This window comes from Balaenoptera ricei, chromosome 7 (assembly GCF_028023285.1).
Source record: "Balaenoptera ricei isolate mBalRic1 chromosome 7, mBalRic1.hap2, whole genome shotgun sequence".
Lineage (NCBI taxonomy): Eukaryota > Metazoa > Chordata > Mammalia > Artiodactyla > Balaenopteridae > Balaenoptera > Balaenoptera ricei.
The window spans coordinates 54,867,411-54,885,702 of record NC_082645.1 but is presented as its reverse complement, the minus strand read 5'-3'; the positions used below and the strand labels follow the sequence as shown (position 1 = coordinate 54,885,702).

At 35.2% G+C, this 18,292-nt stretch overlaps 1 protein-coding gene across 3 annotated transcripts in view; it reads left to right on the top strand.

Moving 5' to 3' along the window:
• The window catches only part of GALNT3 (polypeptide N-acetylgalactosaminyltransferase 3), a 44,698-nt gene that overhangs the window by 19,238 nt on the left and 7,168 nt on the right, over window positions 1-18,292 (top strand). For 2 of the 3 annotated variants that reach the window (XM_059928006.1, XM_059928007.1), the window contains exons 2-7: window positions 4,344-4,967; window positions 8,731-8,903; window positions 12,394-12,543; window positions 14,195-14,429; window positions 15,051-15,168; window positions 16,590-16,790. In XM_059928006.1, coding sequence (XP_059783989.1) covers window positions 4,453-4,967; window positions 8,731-8,903; window positions 12,394-12,543; window positions 14,195-14,429; window positions 15,051-15,168; window positions 16,590-16,790 — 1,392 coding nt within the window. In that variant the 5' untranslated portion in view covers window positions 4,344-4,452. The remainder of the gene's footprint in view (window positions 1-4,343; window positions 4,968-8,730; window positions 8,904-12,393; window positions 12,544-14,194; window positions 14,430-15,050; window positions 15,169-16,589; window positions 16,791-18,292) is intronic. The other variant, XM_059928008.1, reaches the window with a different exon arrangement.

Here is an 18,292-nt window from a genome sequence, read left to right as displayed (position 1 = left end):
TATTGTACATTAGCAGCAAAGAAAAGCCATACACAGTCCCTGGGGGATCTATGTTGGAATCTTCAACTGATCAGCAATCAATAAAAGAAAATTATTCCCTTAGAAATAATCTGAAAAAAGCAAAGCATCATGTTCCTACTTTAGTAGACTCTACCACTAAGCAGTCTCAGTTTTTAACCTGCCATTGTCAAAATCTACAGTCTCATCCTCCTCGATCTTTATTTCCAAAAACATGCTCTGAAAATAGTTTTTTTTTTTTTTAACTCATTTGTCCAGAAAACCTCACTTGAGGTGATGTGAGGCTATCTGTAGTTTTTTTCTCCTAGGTTTTCCCCTTACTTCCTTACATTTATAGCATCGATTCTTGACTCCTTTATAAAGACCTTACTTCAGACAACTTCAGTGAAAATCTCAGGATTTTACATCAGACCTGAGTTGGAATACAGTTGGGGAAATGCTGGTCTTCCACTTAAACTGAATGACCTAGGCCAAGCCACTCAATCTATTTGGCTCTCAATGTTTGTCAGTAAAATGGGAATAACATAAACTTTGCAAGATTGTTGGAAAGACTAAAAGAGAACTTATGTAGTAAGTGTTAAAGTATCAGGGACCTAATCAACATTTAACAAAAGTTAACTATTTCTGTTATTTCTGATAGTAAATGAAATCTTGGTCTTCTTTTATCCCTTTTCTAGTCAACAAACATTTATTGGGTACCCATTACATCACCAACATTGTGGTAAGTGCCAAAAAAAACAACCATGAGTAAGGGAGATACTATTCATGTCCTTTATGAGCTTGTCTTGACTCTCTCATTAGAGATATCCTATACTAAAACCTAACTGAGGGCTTCCCTGGTGGCGCAGTGGTTGAGAATCTGCCTGCCAATGCAGGGGACACGGGTTCGAGCCCTGGTCTGGGAAGATCCCACATGCCGCGGAGCAACTAGGCCCGTGAGTCACAACTACTGAGCCTGCACATCTGGAGCCTGTGCTCCACAACAAGAGAGGCCACGATAGTTAGAGGCCCGCGCACCGTGATGAATAGTGGCCCCCGCTTGCCGCAACTAGAGAAAGCCGTCGCACAGAAACGAAGACCCAACACAGCCAAAAACAATAAATAAATAAATAAATAAATAAATAAATAAATAAATAAATAAAAGACTTAAAAAAAAAAAAAAACTAACTAAGTGACTCCCTTAAATAGATAAACATGCACACAGTATAGGATTATTACCCTATTGATGAACTCCTCTAGTTTATAATGCATCCTTAAAAAAGAACTCTCTTCCACTGGCCTCATTAATTCAATCCTTCTTTCCAATTCCCCATCCTACCCACAGATATGATTTCTGGCATAAAATGTTTTGGAAAACCCATCACTACTGTAGAAGGATCTCATTCTGGGGCTTCCCTGGTGGCGCAGTGGTTAAGAATCTGCCTGCCAATGCAGGGAACATGGGTTCGATCCCTGGTCCAGGAAGATCCCACAAGCCGTGGAGCAACTAAGCCCATGAGCCACAACTACTGAGCCTGCGCTCTAGAGCCCACGAGCCACAACTACTGAAGCCCGCGTGCCCTAGAGCATGTGCTCTGCACCAAAGAGAAGCCACCGCAATGAGAAGCCCACACACCACAACGAAGAGTAACCCCAGCTTGCTGCAACTAGAGAAAGCCCTCACGCAGCAATGAAGACCCAATGCAGCAAATAAATAAATTAATTAATTAATTTTTTTTAAAAAAGAGAAAGATCTCGTTCTGTCATCTCCTTCTACTCTGTACTTTCCTGGGACTCTTTCCTGTTCTATGTTGTGTTAAAACATTCTAAGGAGATCAGCTCATTCCTTCTCAAATTCCTAATCTAGCTTATCCTGGCTACTGAGGAAATTTAGTATCACTAAATAGCACTGGAGAAGGGGATTTTTGATGGTTGTCTCAGAGACAGAAAGGAGGATGAACAAAGGTTAATTTATATCTATTTATCTGTTGTCAAGCATGAATATTTTATGCCAGAAATCATATTTGTGGGTAGGATGGGGAATTAGAAAGAAGGGTGGAACTAATGAGGCCATTAGAAGAGAGAAAGGTGATCAGGTTGTATTTCATAGGTTGGGAAACCATTATCCTATGAAAACTCAACATTTTGGCCATCCTTAGCTCCCTGGAACCTCTTAGATCATTGTTGCCCCGTTAGTCTGAAAGTGTCCTGAATCCTAAGCCCTAGGATCTTGGGGGCATGACTACAACTAGCCTATTGGATTCTCTGCCAAAGTTCATTTCTGGTTTGCACTAAAGCCCATTGGACCAGGTCTCCTGAAGTTTACTTTTAAAGATCAACCACTGTCAAACAATTAACATCTCTCAAGGGTAAGATGTAGATTGTATCCACTTGACATGGATACATTATCTGACAATCTATTCTCCCTTGATTCTCCTTTGTTTTGTTTTCTCATTCCTTTTGCTCTTTCTTTCCAGGTTCTCTTTTTTCCTCCCCTAACCCTTAATTGTAGCTGTTTCTCTGGCCTTCTTTACTTTATATACTGTAGGTGAACTCTTTTGTACCCCAAGACTGTCAAAGTTCATCTTTAGCACAGAGCTTTTCCCTAATTTTCAGTCCTATGTATCTTTTTGCTCATGGGAACTCACCTTGGAAACCGTACCAGCACCTTAAATTTGTCATGACCAAAACTGAACATCCCATCCCAAATCTTTCTTCCTATATTCCCTGCCTTTGTCAATGTCATCACTCTACCCATCCACCTCCCATTCTTTTCTTTCTCTCACCAAGTCCTATTGGATCTCATTTCTTGGACTCTCTTGAGTCAGCCCTCTCCATCCTTCCTGCTCCCCTCAACTCTTTGGTATACATTACCTTTACTGGGGCCGAGGAACCTGTGATTTTTCTAAAACATAAATATGATTACAATCCTTCCTTAAAATCATTCAGTACGTTCCATTCTATTCATTCAGGACAAAATTGGTAGATTCCAAATTCACTGTGTGAGCTGGTCTTTAACTGACCTTCCAGCCTCACCTCCTGCCCTTTCCTGACTCATTTTTATGGGCAAAACATCATAAATGAGGTCTCTGTTGGAACCAAAGTGTCCAGTCTGTACTGAAAACATATAGAGCAGTCCAATTAGAAATAGTATGTAGAACTAAGTTTTCAAGTTCTGCCTATTTTGTTTATTCAGCTTCAAATTTTTTGCTTAGAGACCAGAGAATCCATCTCAGAACTTGGTTTTCTTATTTTAAATTTAGTGATAACTTTGGAAAAGAAGTTAAATAAAGTGTTAATTTTTACTCCTCTAAAGGACATTTTCCTTAAAATGTGTTTAGGGTTAGGGAGCAAAGGCATTTTCCTTGCCCTTTTGTCTCTGCTAATTACTTGACTGACTATAATGGTGCATGGTATGTAATCATGTACTGAACCCTTCACATTACGTTTTTTTAGACATCATGAAGAAAGTCCGTCTTCACTGTGATTCAGGCAGTAGTGAATGTCCTCTTTTACTTTTTGTTTCTTTTGCTCCTGATGGCCCATACTAGGGTTTGGTAAACATGCTGCTCTGTTCTTAGGATCAACTGCAAGCAGCATTTTGTCACACCAGATACTGCTTTTATAACTTAATGATCTCTATTGCCTCTTTAGAGACAATTCCAAGTGATGCTCACTGCCACTTTTTTTTCTATTTCTTATTTTTTTTTTGTATTTGTGTGAGCTATTGAAAATAGCTGTTATATAATAACACATTATCTTAATTTTCCAGTCTTTATTGGTTCTGTTAAACTCAAGTGCTATCAGATGAGCAAATTTGGGAGAATGCCAGTTTACTTGGTGATGAAGCTGCTTTATCATCTTAATTGATTTAGTTGAAGTTCATAGGTTGATGGTGAACTTCTTAAAAGCCACAGTTTTAGATGTATGCCTGACAGTACCTGTCAGTGTACCTTTGCTTTCTTATGGATTACCCCTTTCTTTACAGTCAGCTTAATGAAGTTCTATAGCCCCTTGGTTATTGAGCTAAGATTTTTTTTTAAAAACTCAAAATATGTTTATAAAACTCATTTATGCATATTACATGGCAGATATTAGGCAGAGTTAACAATGTATTTTTTACTGGAGAGAAGTCTCTAATATTTTATAACCCCAATAGATTATAGTTAATGATAGCAACTGTGTTCTTCCAAAAGTGTAATTTTCTTGAGGGCAAGATATCTTTGTATTGTTATTAACCATAAGAGTACATTGTTTATAGCTTATGTTCAGTTGTTGGCTGAGTGAATGAAGTGAACCATGCCTATAGGAATGAATAGCTACTAATCTGTCATTTCTGTTTATAGGTATTGCAATTTAAGGAAACCTTCTTGCCAGCAAATCTATGATAAAAAATATACGTAACAGAGGAAACTGTAACTGTTATTTGTCAAGTGACAAGCTTTTAATGTCAGAATGGCTCACCTAAAACGACTAGTAAAACTACATCTTAAAAGACATTACCATAAAAAGTTCTGGAAGCTTGGTGCAGTAGTTTTTTTCTTTATAATATTTTTGATTTTAATGCAAAGAGAAGTAAGTGTTCAATATTCCAAAGAGGAATCAAGGATGGAAAGAAACATGAAAAACAAAAACAAGATGTTTGATTTAATGCTAGAAGCTGTAAACAATATTAAAGATGCAATGCCAAAAATGCAAATAGGAGCACCTGTCAGGCAAAACATTGATGCTGGTGAGAGACCCTGTTTGCAAGGATATTATACAGCAGCAGAATTGAAACCCGTTCTTGACCGCCCACCTCAGGATTCTAATGCACCTGGTGCTTCTGGCAAAGCATTCAAGACAACCAATTTAAGTATTGAAGAGCAGAAGGAAAAAGAACGTGGAGAAGCAAAACACTGTTTTAATGCTTTTGCAAGTGACAGGATTTCTTTACACCGAGATCTTGGACCAGACACTCGACCTCCTGAGTACGTTGAAGAATATTCATTGTTTAGTGTTTATCAGGAGTGTTTTCAGGGGAGGGGCATTAGTTAAGGAAGTTGCTTGTTCTTTAGCCACTTTGAGGCAAAGAATCGGCAAATACCATTTATTTAACCTGTCTTAATTATTTTTTGCTTATTGTTATTGAGGCTAGATTTCTATATCTGTGTTTAGTGAGGCATTGCAGATGTGAAAAATTATCATCTTAGAAATTAGAGAACTGAATTCTAGATCTGACCTCTATAGAACCACAAGGAAATCCTTTATTCTTAAATGCTTTAGTTTTCTCATCCATTAAGGAGGAAATATGGGGTGGATTTTATGGGAAATGTGGGAGGTGGAGTTGTTTCTGTTCTTCTGTGTATTGCTATAGAATAGAAATATTAAAAAATGTGCCAAGATTTTGGAGCTATGATAGTTTATGAGCTAAGTCATAGACTTTGTGGCTACTTTTAGTGCTATAACTACATTTCAGAATGTCCTGTGTTTTGTAACCTTTCTTTTAAGAGACAGTATTGTTTTAATTACTAATTCAACTCTGATTCTTTCTCTGGAGTTTTGTTGAATAAGCTCTTGTATTTATAGAGTTTTCTCCCTTTCGCTTCTGAGAGGCCAACATTGCTTTTCATTGTTACTTTGTTTACATGTTTATCTCAAATATACAGTATTTTGATTAAAATCCCCCCCAGCCCCCGATTCTACTGTGCTGTCTCTTTGTTCTTAGTTAACCATCTTGTTATCTTTGAGGTAGTGTTCAAATGCTCTATTTGAACTGAAATAGCTAAAATGAATTTCAGCACTTTCAAACAATCTGTAGATTTGTTAAAAGTGCAAGATAGACAAACTGTAAGCAAACAGTGCTTACATATTTCACTTTCTAGTTATAAGATAATTAAATTTATAAGTGAATCTGAAGAAAAGTACTTTAGTAGACTTAGGTCTATTGCTTCCTTCATATTTTTCTAGGTTTATGATCATGAATACCTGCTCCATCCTCAATATTGAAGCTGTGTAGATTAGATTTCTGTTGCTCTATTCTAATCTGTGAGATTCAAGGTTAAATTGCTCATCATTTTAAATGAATGTGTGAAGAAACGAATGTAAAATATTCTGGTTGTTCTGACAGGGCATAGTATAGTTCCTTTTTTATGCTAATAGGTTAAAATGCAATATGGCCCTTTACTGATTTTGGGAGCGGTCTTGATTGAAAAGCAATCCCCATCACAAATCAAGAAGCATGATTTTTATTCTTTGACATGACAAAGGGAGCTCAGGATAAGCCTTTTCTCCAATATAGCTTTGAGAAACTGCAGTAATATTCAATAATGATAATCAATATGTAAGTGCAAGATAGCTAAGCACACAAAGAACCTTTCTTTTTGGACAGGAATGTGTACCTAGAACTGTGAAGATTTAATACTTTCATACTTTAAATTTAACTTATATCATCAAGGAACACATTTTCTGAAGAACTGCTAATCTTTTACATGCTCATTAGAAATATAGATCATTTCTCCCGAAGCCAGATGGTCTTGTGACTGATAATTTAAGCACATTTCTATATGCCAAATTTTTCAAATGGTTTGACTGGGAATCTGTAATCACTTTGGCAAGTTATTTGAATTTCACTACTTTAAATGACATGTGAAACAACTTTTAAACATAAGTTGAGCATGCTAATTGTTTCAAAATAAATGGGGTTTATGAAATCATACTGTGAAATTTTATTATCACTTGCATTGATGATATAACATGACACTTTTACTTGATATTAGTACTTATCAGTTAAGCAAATAAATCCTTGCTTAAACTGAGGGAAAGCCTTGTGAGATTAAAGAGATAACACTTTATTAGTGTGAATTTTTGTAAAGTGTCATACTTTAAATCTTCAAAACCTTTTTATAATTCTATATTAATACTATATTAATTAGTCACGTGGCAAGTAAATATAGGAAAAATTTTTTTTAAATCCCAAAACTCCCTCCCCAAAATGCTTATAAGACAAAATTATAAAGTTTTTTCCTAAAAAAGAAATACTATAGTATGGAGTTTTTCATAATTTGTACTTATACTTTTATGTTGGCTTATAAGACTTTATGTATTAAAAATACAAGCTTATATTTAGTCATTTGTTTCCGTGTAATTTTAACTCGAAGATAGATAAATAGGTAGTTTGTGTTTGGACGTCATTTTTAATTGATAGTTTATCCAAAATTCACTTTAGAATAAATCATTTGCTTTCATCTACCAGTGAGGATGAATGTGATTATTTTCTTCTAGCTATGCATGTATGTTAACACTTTAAAATCATGATGGTCCGAGAGAGCAAAATCAGTTTCACCTTCCTCCTCTTTTCCTACTCAGTGGTGTTGACACCCTCTCAATATTTTATCCCTAATTTAATTCCTTTCTTATCACTACAAATATTTCAACCTAAAGACGTCCTCTCTGGAAAGGATTTGAAACACATTCATACTGAGGTATGGCTGTAAAAGTAGTAATTAATGAGAGTTTGTAGAATATCTCTTTTAGGCTGGCTTTCCCAGGCCTCTAGTACCATTCTGGGGGCTCTGGTTTCCCCATTGGCCCTGGCAGGGCAACCAAAGTGTGCTGGGCTCGTACCTCCATGAGTGAATGATTTACTTCCTTATCTTTGGGTTTGAACAGCACTGTTTGATTGTTCACACACTACTTATAGTGGCTTTTGACTGTGTAGGAGGATTTTATAATCTGTTGTCTAAAATTGTACAACCATTTATGGTTATCAAAGATCCAGTTATTTTACTTATTTATCTTTACCATAGACCACACATGTTTTATGTCCCAGCTTCACTCTGTTTGATTTTACAGTGTTTTGAAGCCCTCTCCTATATGTTATTTCATTTGATCCTCACCTCAACTCAGCAGGTGAGGGACTGTGGTCATCTCCATTCTCAAAGGCTGGAGATTGTACAGACCCACACACACCCCAATGGCTTCATATGAAGATTATTTTCATTGAGGATGACATTGCTCTCAAAATGAATTCAAGATAAATTTATAACTAAAGTTTTTAGTGAATGAGTAATACCACTAATCAGTCAAAAACTATTTAGGGTCTCTCTCCTTACTGGAGCAAAATCTTTAACACAGCATGGCATGTTACATATGGTAGGTACTTAAGTTTTTGCTGAAGGAAATGGGCTTTATAGTAAGCAATTTTTTCCCCTTTTGGTTCAGTTACAGGTTAAGGAAATTGATTAAACTTAGAAAATATTACATTCCTAGGAAAGTATCTAATTTAAGGTAATCTCTACAAAGATGAATATTCATTTAATGATTAAAAATTTCACATGTTAAGAAAAATGCATGATTTCTACAAGGAAAGAAAAAAACTTGGTTTGTATTTGAGCAGTTACAAGTATTTGCTATTTTTACAGGTTGTCTCACTTCTAGGTTATTTTTCTTATTTAAAATGTTATTTGTATTTAAAATTATATTATGGAGAAAGCTTACAATAAAGCATGTTTTAATTCGTGACATGTGATCAATATCAGTGGACATGATCTCTGGGTGAGTGGTCTATTTGTAAGAAATTTTGTTTTGATCTATTTGCCTTTATATAGCATTAAGATCACCTTACATAAAAATAAAGTATCCACTATCATTTCTATTGTTTTAAAGGTTTAAATAATGATAATTTAGTAATGGTAGAGCTGTGAAATAAAGTAATAAAATTCATAATTGTTCTTCTACTTTGACTTTTTCTAGATGTATTGAACAAAAATTTAAGCGCTGTCCTCCCCTGCCTACCACCAGTGTCATAATAGTTTTTCATAATGAAGCATGGTCCACGCTGCTTAGAACTGTCCACAGCGTGCTCTACTCTTCACCTGCCATATTGCTGAAGGAGATCATTTTGGTGGATGATGCTAGCATAGATGGTAAGAAAGCACATGCAAATTAGATTGTTTCCTGAGTAAATCCATGTGGCGTTGTCCAAAGTCTATTTGGGTATATTGTGCTCTCTGTATGCCACCTCAGATCTTGAATATAGTGTCTTGGATGCTATATATGATGGATGAAGGGAGAATCCAAGGAAGTCCATATTCAAATATTTTGGAGTTCAGAAATGTGTGAAACACCATTATTTATAACTTTGTAGTCCTCAGTGTGAGACTTTTATTGTAAGACATAGTGGTTAAGAGCACACACTTGAGCCTTGAGTTAGGCTGCCTTGATTTGAATCCCAGTTCTGGTCCTAACCAGCTATGTAACTTGGGAAAGTTACTTAACCCCCCTATACCTCAGTTTCGTTATCTGTAAAATGGGGGAAATGCCATATTTCATCAAACTTATTGTATAATGCATCATTAGTTTACATACCAGTAGAATGAAAGACCCTTACAGCCAATTAAATGAACATGTCATTGCTTGTAAGAAGTATATAATTATATAGCTTAGAAATGAGGGAATACATAAGTAGTACATAACTCCTGGGGTTGTTTTAAAGATTAGAAGAATTAATATAAATAATATATTAATTAATAAATAATATCAAAGAGTAGTTAAAAATTACTGAAGAGCTACCACATCCTGTTTTATTTTGGCGCTTTTAAATATTCCAATACCATTTACAAAGCTAGCCAAAATCTTTAATGAATTTTCACTTAATTTTATGTCAATAATCAGTTGCTAAGTTACTCATTTTAAATTGGACTCACAAGGATAATCGAACAAATATTATAATTTGCTGAGTTTTCAAACATTACAAGTATTTTAAGTACCAAACAGATACAGATTATTTCAATGATTGCAAAATTTATTCCTGAATGAGCCGAAGTTTGGAACTACATTCCTTAAAGTCAAATTCTAGCTCCAGCACTAATGAGCAGTTTCCTGATATCTGTAAACTGAGGATAACACTCTCCCATCAAATCCAAAGCACCATCTACCGTAAGGTAGATCATTACTTTACAGACCGTGAGAAAAAAAACCCCACTACCTATTAGGTGACATGTCATCAATTAATTATAAGATGTATCCAGACTTTAGACGTGGTTGTAAGTGAATAAAGCATAACATTTTTAACCTAATGTTTCAACCATTTTAATCTTTTCCTTTTCTTTCCTAATCACTGTCTACATAAACATATAATGTTTATCTAATTATATCCATGTCAGAAATCTAGTTTTGAAATCTGACATTTTCATGTAACATTATTAGCCTGTTTCTGTTACCTTCAAAACTTTAGTTTTAATGACAAAAATGGACTAGATACATTTTACTTAACCATTCACTTTTATTTACCCCTTAGCCTTACTATGTGTAATACTACAATAAATATCCTTGTGCTTATGTTATTTTCCTTTGTTTTTGAATTATATCCTTAGATAAGTTAGGAGAGGTAGGACTGCTTGGTCAAAGGGTCTGAGTATTTTTTATAATTCTTTATAGCAATCAACAATAGATTTGGAAAAGTTTTCTTGGCGAGGGCTATCTTTGAATAGTAATGTAATTTGTCTTATTGAATCAGTCAAAGAACTATCTAATGAGTTCCCCACTGTGGAAAATGTGTCCCTAATTACCATAGAAGAGCTTGTGCAGTAGAAACCATAGTCCCTGACTTCAATTTGCTTAAGGAAAAGCAGCATAAATATGTAGGTAATCAATTAACAGATAGCTAAATCCCAATGATAGCAAACAAAATATAATTAAGATTTTCAGAGCATAGACCATGTGCTAGTTAGCCCTTGTCTTAAATGTTTTATTTGTACAATAATCTTTCATTGTATCCTCCTAACAATTCCCTGTGAGGGTTAGTCCTATTAGCCCCATTTTTTCTATTATCTCACTTTATAAGTAAAGAAACCGAGGTACAGTAAGGTAAAATAACTTGCCCAAGGTCACATAGCTAAAAGTAATGGTGCTATAAATCAAACCCAGGAAATCTGATTTCATGGCTTTGTGTTTTTAACTTCATAAAATTAGGGTGTGGATGGGGGCTAAATTTAAAGGGCAGGTAAGAATTTATAGGAAGTTCAGAAGTTGTGGGTGAATAAAAATTTCTTAACATATGGACAGTGGGAGGGTTTATTGAAGGAATCTGTAGTGACTCCGTTTTAAAAATCAACTCCCATTAAGACCTTTAAAATGTTTCTATTTTATAAGTTGCTGCTCTATAAGTCTATGATTAAAGCAGAAATAGCTATGATTATATTTTTAAGACAAATTACAATCCTACTTGTCTTTCAGAGTATTAATTCTGAGGTACTTAGAAGGTGTTAAAAAAGTTAATCTGTTACTCTGAGACGATTTTTCCACAAAAGTTATTCCTGGACTCTTACCTCCTTCATGAATGCTTAAGCTTTAAATAAGCAACTCTCTTATCTGCACCACTGGAGAATTTTTAAAAATATATAATTACAGATAAAGTCAAAGTCACCTGCAATTGCTTCTGAAATCTGGCAAAAGCAAACATCTACCCAGGATGTTTGCTGGCGTTCTCAATATTCCCAAATCTTTTTTGAGTCTGTGCTATGGGTCCAAGAAGGCCACTTGAAGAACTGCATTATATACTCAACAAAGAGTCAAGAATTCAATGGTGAACAAGCAGGCTTAAGACGTTGTTTAAAAATATGGACAACACTTGACTGACTTGATTGATGTGTTTTTCTTTTACCTGCTATTTTAACTCTTGCTTAGTATGTATGTCATCCAAATTGGAATATTGAGTATCTTAAATTATACACACCCATGACTAAAATTTTGCCTGTTTCTAACCTCATTCCTGATTTACATACTCTTTTCTTCCTTCATATTTTTACTGGAAAAAATTCTGTGTCAGGAGACTCTAGAGCTTTCAAAAATTTTTTGCTGACTCTTTGTAGAAATATTCCCAAACTGCTGTAGCCCTGGATTTTCCTACTCATCTTTCTCTCAAGATTTTGGTCTTAAATTATTTTGACCACTGCCTAAATATCAGAGAATTTATTGATACTTGACATTTTTCTATACATTTGCAGATTTAAATGCCAATTTAAATAAGAATCAAATATCTTTTTGGCCAAATTCAGTTTCTTTCACTCCTTTGTCCCTTTTCTCTGGCCTCTAAATGAGTCTTCTTAACTCCTGGGGTCTATTCCTTTGGAAGTCTCCCCCCCAAAACACATTGTGTTTACTGATATGACATGGGCAGGATAACTATGTGTGGTAATGTCACGCATTATAATCGTTCAAAAGTTAAGATCTGTATATATAATTTTTGTTTTCCAATAAGAGTTGAAGATATAATTTTTGTCTTAAGGATGGATGTGTACAACTGTTAAGATTATGCATGTGGAGGACTCATTGCCCTGTGGTTTCTTTATTAGCTTTCATATATATGAAAATATACTTAGAAATGAGTTAATCTTGATTTTTTTTTTCTTACAGAGTACTTGCATGGTAAACTAGAGGAATATATAAAACAATTTTCTATCGTAAAAATAGTCAGACAAAAGGAGAGAAAAGGTCTGATCACTGCAAGGTTGCTAGGGGCAACAGTAGCAACAGCTGAAACACTCACATTTTTAGATGCTCACTGTAAGTATACATGTATAGACATAGTTGTAACATTTTCCCTCCCCCTCCCTCTAATTTAAAAGGTAAGGAAGCCTTTTCTTTAAATGCCTAATTGCATTTTCTTTAACATCATTTTCAGCTAGTGATTATAGCAGTGACAGCCCAAGCAGATTACAGCTCTGGGTAGGAAATTCCTTTCCCTTATTCAAAGATCTTACGTCCTTTTGTTTGAGGCTCCTTAACTTTATGGCCTCCAGTGACCAGCTTCCCCAGCGAGTTATCCATGCCTAGGATTTTTTCATATGCTCATTTTGTCAAAAAAATGTGGTTTTCCTTATTATTCTTGATTACTACACTTTGAAGTGAGTGCAAGTTTTGTTTGTTTAAGTGTAGTCAACCCTATCATTAAACTTTGTCCTAGTCCTAACACTTTTACTTTTTATATTTCAGTTCTTTTTTTCCCCCCCAAAGATTCACACGCTCCTTTTTGTGCCAAGTGAGGGGCACCCCTTTACAGCTTCTGGTATCTTTCCCATGAACGTTGTTAGTTTTTGTTTGTTTTTGTTGCTGCTGGGTTTTTTTTCTTTGTATTTTAATTTTTTTTCAGTGTCAGTGATTTTAAATAAAGTACTTAGTATTTTTAGAGTCAATGTTTAATGTACATGTTAGGTATTACTAAAATGTCACTTATTCCCTCGAGCTCTAAGTTTAGTGAGTTTTACTCTTTGTATGAGTGTTTAGCTTTGGATTGGCCCGCCTTTAGGTTATGTTTGACCAAGCAAATGGTTTTGAGCCTATGCTAATTGTTACAGAAGGGCTTTTGGATTTGCTTGGGTCTCTTTAGAGCTTTCACATTCAGTATTCTCTTAATACCTCGCATTTAAGAAAGGTCTACAGGTAATCCAGGAGAGGTGTTTTCAAAAGGAAATGGCTGCTTCGCCAGCATTCCCTCTCCTGGTCCAAAATTACAGTACTGTCAGACTGGGCATTCTTCCCCTCTGGGCAAATGTGTCTGATGGTCCTCCTGGACCATGACTGCCAAACTCCACTGAATGATGGGAAGCCCCGAGTAGCACTGTACATGCCGCATCTCCTGAACTCTATGTGTGATGTGAGACAGCCTGGCCTGGGGCCAGAACCCAGACCTTTCATGCCACTCCTCCACTCTCTTTCATCAGGGCTGGGCAGGTTTGAATGGTGCTTTGTCTCCAACTGCTAACATCAAGAATATTCTGACTCCTTTACTTGCTTTCTCCTAAGACCCTGTCAGAGAAATGAAGATTTCAGTTACTGTAGCTTACTCAGGGAGACAAGCTTAAGTAAATCAGAACACTTCTGGAGCTGGGTGGTACGGATCAGCAAAACGTTATCCTTGATTCATAGCCCATTTTAAAGAGAAATACACAGTCTGAAACTTAAATATATCAGTATCATTTTGCTTCCATTGTAAGGTTAAAAAAATCAGTCATTTCCTAACTATGCTTAATCTTGTCTTATATTTTTCATCCTACCCTTATCTCACAAGAAACCTTTAAGAAATCTCCCCTATATAAATGTTCAAAACACTAATGACTTGGTTATTCTCATTTCTCTGTAAACCCTCTTCCAAAACACAAAAGGAAAAAAACCCTGAGTGTTTTCATTGAATTAATTAAAATTGTATTCCTTCTAGGTGAGTGTTTCTATGGCTGGTTAGAACCTTTGTTGGCCAGAATAGCTGAGAACTACACTGCTGTCGTGAGCCCAGATATTGCATCCATAGATCTGAACACGTTCGAATTCAACAAGCCTTCTCCTTATGGAAGTAACCACAACCGTGGGAATTTTGACTGGAGCCTTTCATTTGGCTGGGAGTCACTTCCCGATCATGAGAAGCAAAGAAGGAAGGATGAAACTTATCCAATTAAGTAAGATGATTACTCTCAAAGTCTTATATACAGTTCAAGTATTTGAATATGTATGCATTCTTTGCTTTTTACAGTAATTTCTGCAAAGGTAATTCACATTAACAAAATAAAGAGTACACATATTCTGTATGGAAAGAATAGGAAAGTCGTTTATATATTTATGTACTTGTTTATACATGATGTTACTGAGTAGGAAGTAGAATTAAGTGAGCTCTTATGTCTTCCTTATAATCATTACTTAAGAATCTTTTTTTTTTTTTTGGCCGAGCCGTGAGGCCAGAATCTTGGTTTCCTTACCAGGGATCGAACCCGGGTCCCCAGCAGTGGAAGCACGGAGTCCTAACTACTGACCACCAGGGAATTCCCTTGAGAATCTTTTAAGTTTGGTTAGAAGACACAATAATTTTGTTCTGCTACAGAAAGATACTTAAAGTACTTCCTCCGCATCCCCCAAAACTTGACTTTGAAGATAGCATTTTTAGTTTTTATTAATCTATATAAAGACTTGAAATTGTCGTCTCTCTTTAATTTATTTGTACATTTGATTCAGTTGCTCTTAAAATATGTTTTTTTTTCTTATTTGGTTTTTATAACAAAGTTTGACAATGGATTATTTTTCAGAACACCCACTTTTGCAGGAGGACTTTTTTCCATATCAAAAGACTATTTTGAATATATTGGAACTTACGATGAAGAAATGGAAATTTGGGGAGGTGAAAATATAGAAATGTCTTTCAGAGTAAGTTTATAAATATAGCGCTCATACTAAACAATGAAATATATATTTCTAGTTGGCTGATACAGATTATCATGGATGAATGTAGTCTTTACTTTTTGTGCTTTCTAAAATTTAATTGTTAGAAATTTTAGAATAAATATATTTCCTCTTAAAGTGTAACTAAATATATTTATTTATTGCTGCCAGTGTAACAAGAAGTATCAGTTAAACGCCTGTGTCCAGGCATTAACACCAATTAATGCACTTGTAGCTACTGAATTCCAGCCAAGATAAATATAATTAAATCTAGTGCTTCAGGAAATTGGTTGATTGATTATCAAGTGAGTCAGAATGGAAAAACATTTATGTATAATTTTAAAGGACATTGAACTTAACTCTTTGGATTAAACGAGCTTTTTTTCCCTATACATATTAAAAGTTAATATGAGAAATAAAAGAAAGGTTTTGGATGATCTCCACATGTACATATTTGATTTCATGAGTTTATTTTCTACAATGATTTTGTCATTCATTTCTTATCACTTAGGCTGGAATGTAGTGGAAAAAGAACTGAACTAGGAGTTCGAAGATTTAAGTTTTGGCTCTGGCTTCATCACATAATGGCAGTGATGATCTTGGCCAAGTTTGAGCTGCTTAAGGGCAGGGGTCTTGTTTTATTCATTTAAATATTCCCAAGCCCCAGCACTTGTTGGATCTCAAGCAGTCTGTTGAACTGAACATATCACCAAGCTTTCTCACTTGTTTAAAAAAAAAAGAAAGAGAGAGAGAATACAACTACTGCCCTAATATTAGCACATATTATTAAACATGACTTTTAGATTTTTCATTTATGGCAGAACAAACTGTCAAGATATTTAAGTGAGTAGGTATTGATTTAGCGATTTGCCGTTTTAGAGTTAATGCAAATAAGTTTTTTTGACCCTCTATCTCTAAATAGTATGAAGTTTTTATAATGATCAAGTTTAATAGATTGTGCTTTGGTAATAACGATTGTTTCTTGGTCACAAAATTGAATATACAAGAGATAAATAGAGTCTGGGCTCACTTACTCCAAGTCTGCTGTGGAAGTCAAATGCAGAAGAGCCATTGGTCTTCTGTGGATACTAGAGAGCTTGCATAATTTTTGCAAAAAAAAAAAAGAAGAAATTGTGGACTTTACTTTTATGAGAGATCTGAAATCACTATTTTGTTAAAGTAATTTCTGAAGATGTGGAGTTGTTTTGTCTCTTGTGTCTGTACCATTTAAAAATAGTTCTTTATCTTTGAGAACTTAAGTTGAACTGGCAGTGAGCAGAGACTATTTGTAAAGCTGCAATAAATCTCTTATTTTGTTTTTATTAGTATCTTAAAGGTGAACTTAAAAGCAACACTTTGATTTTCCTAAAATACTGTAAATTTAAACAAATATCATTAATTATCAGGTGTGGCAATGTGGTGGGCAGTTGGAGATTATGCCTTGCTCTGTTGTTGGACATGTTTTTCGCAGCAAAAGCCCTCATACCTTTCCAAAAGGCACTCAGGTGATTGCTCGCAACCAAGTTCGCCTTGCAGAAGTCTGGATGGATGAATATAAGGAAATATTTTATAGGAGAAACACAGATGCAGCAAAAATTGTTAAACAAGTAAGTTAGGACTAAATAATTAAATTACGGTAAAAATCCACAACAAGTCCACATGTCCTTTTACCTGTTTGAGTCAACTCAAGCATAAAACATTTTTTTAAAAAGTTATTTTTAAAGCTGGGCTTTTGAGCTCAAAAATATATAACTCATTGATGTCAGTTTTCTTTTCTTTTTTTTTTTTTAAAAAGTCAAGTAAACTGCATTTAAAAAGTTGAGACATTCTACCTGATGTTACCCTTTTAATATGGAAGATATTTAGTTTTTGTAACTGCTTTGGTTCAGTATTTTACTCAAAGAAAATAAGGTTAAGTGGAACTGCTTTTAACTGGTTTTAGGTGATGTGATTAGCACCTAAATCAAGGTGCTAAGTGGCATTTTGAACTGGAGAGCTAGACAGTGTCAGAATGGGACAGGAGAATGAACCAGAAGTATCAAGCTTTCTTATTTCCAGTTCTGGTTCCACTGCTCCCTGGAGGGGTGACTTTGGCAAAGCCCCTTGAGACTGTGAAATGGTTATGGTGCTTGCTTCATAGGGTGGTTGACAGATTGGCCAGACGTGAAGCATGTGCTCCACCACGTTTCTTCTCTCTCCCTCCCTGTCTTGAGATAAAATACTTGTCTGTCTCCCAGAGCAGCTGTGAAATAAGGAAATAAGTGCTAACAAATGCATGGCACTGTGGTTGTTATTGACCTGTCCTAGATCAAAGCTCTGCAGAATCATCATGCCTAATGCATTAGAACTGAGTCCCAGCAGTTTCAATATTGGATGTGGTAAATAAGCTAGACAGTTTAAGGACATGCTTCGGCGAATGGCATCCAACTCTTTGTAAGAAACAGTGCCGATTTGCAAGCAGGTATATATTGGGATTAAAGGGCATCAACATTTCGAATGTCATAAAGAAAGATCTGGTTACCTCATTTCACTTTTTCTTTGGTCTCTGGTATCTCCCTGTAACATGTCAGTACCATGCAAAGTCAGAGCACTACTGGGTCAGATTGCTAACTTTTTACCCAGGGCCACCAAAACAAATCGGGCAGATTGTGTACTGCACAAAAGTACTTGGCTAACCAGGCGAGTGGATGCTAAATTCAGCTTATGCTCTCTTGTCACCAACAAAGGGGCAAGTGAGCCAGCAAACCCTTGTTTTTAACATAGGGCAAGTAGACCCATATGGTAAAATGCATAAGCTACCCAGAAGTCCTTCAGAGTTTCATACTTTTTGCTAAAACACCTGCGTTCAAAACATTGAAGGTGGCAGAGAAAATATTTTCCTTAGTTGAACTGATAAGCTTGAGTATTTACTTTTTCATATATTTAGGCACCCACTGTAATTTTTCTTTAAAATTTTGCCTGTACCAAATACCTTTTCAATTTAATAGTGCTTTTTTTTTTTAAGTTTTCTTAGTCCTTTTAAATAAGGTAAAGGAAAATAAAATACAATTGATTAAAAACTTGACTTTTTCTACTAAAACATTGTTATTGTTAGGATATTATTAGAAGA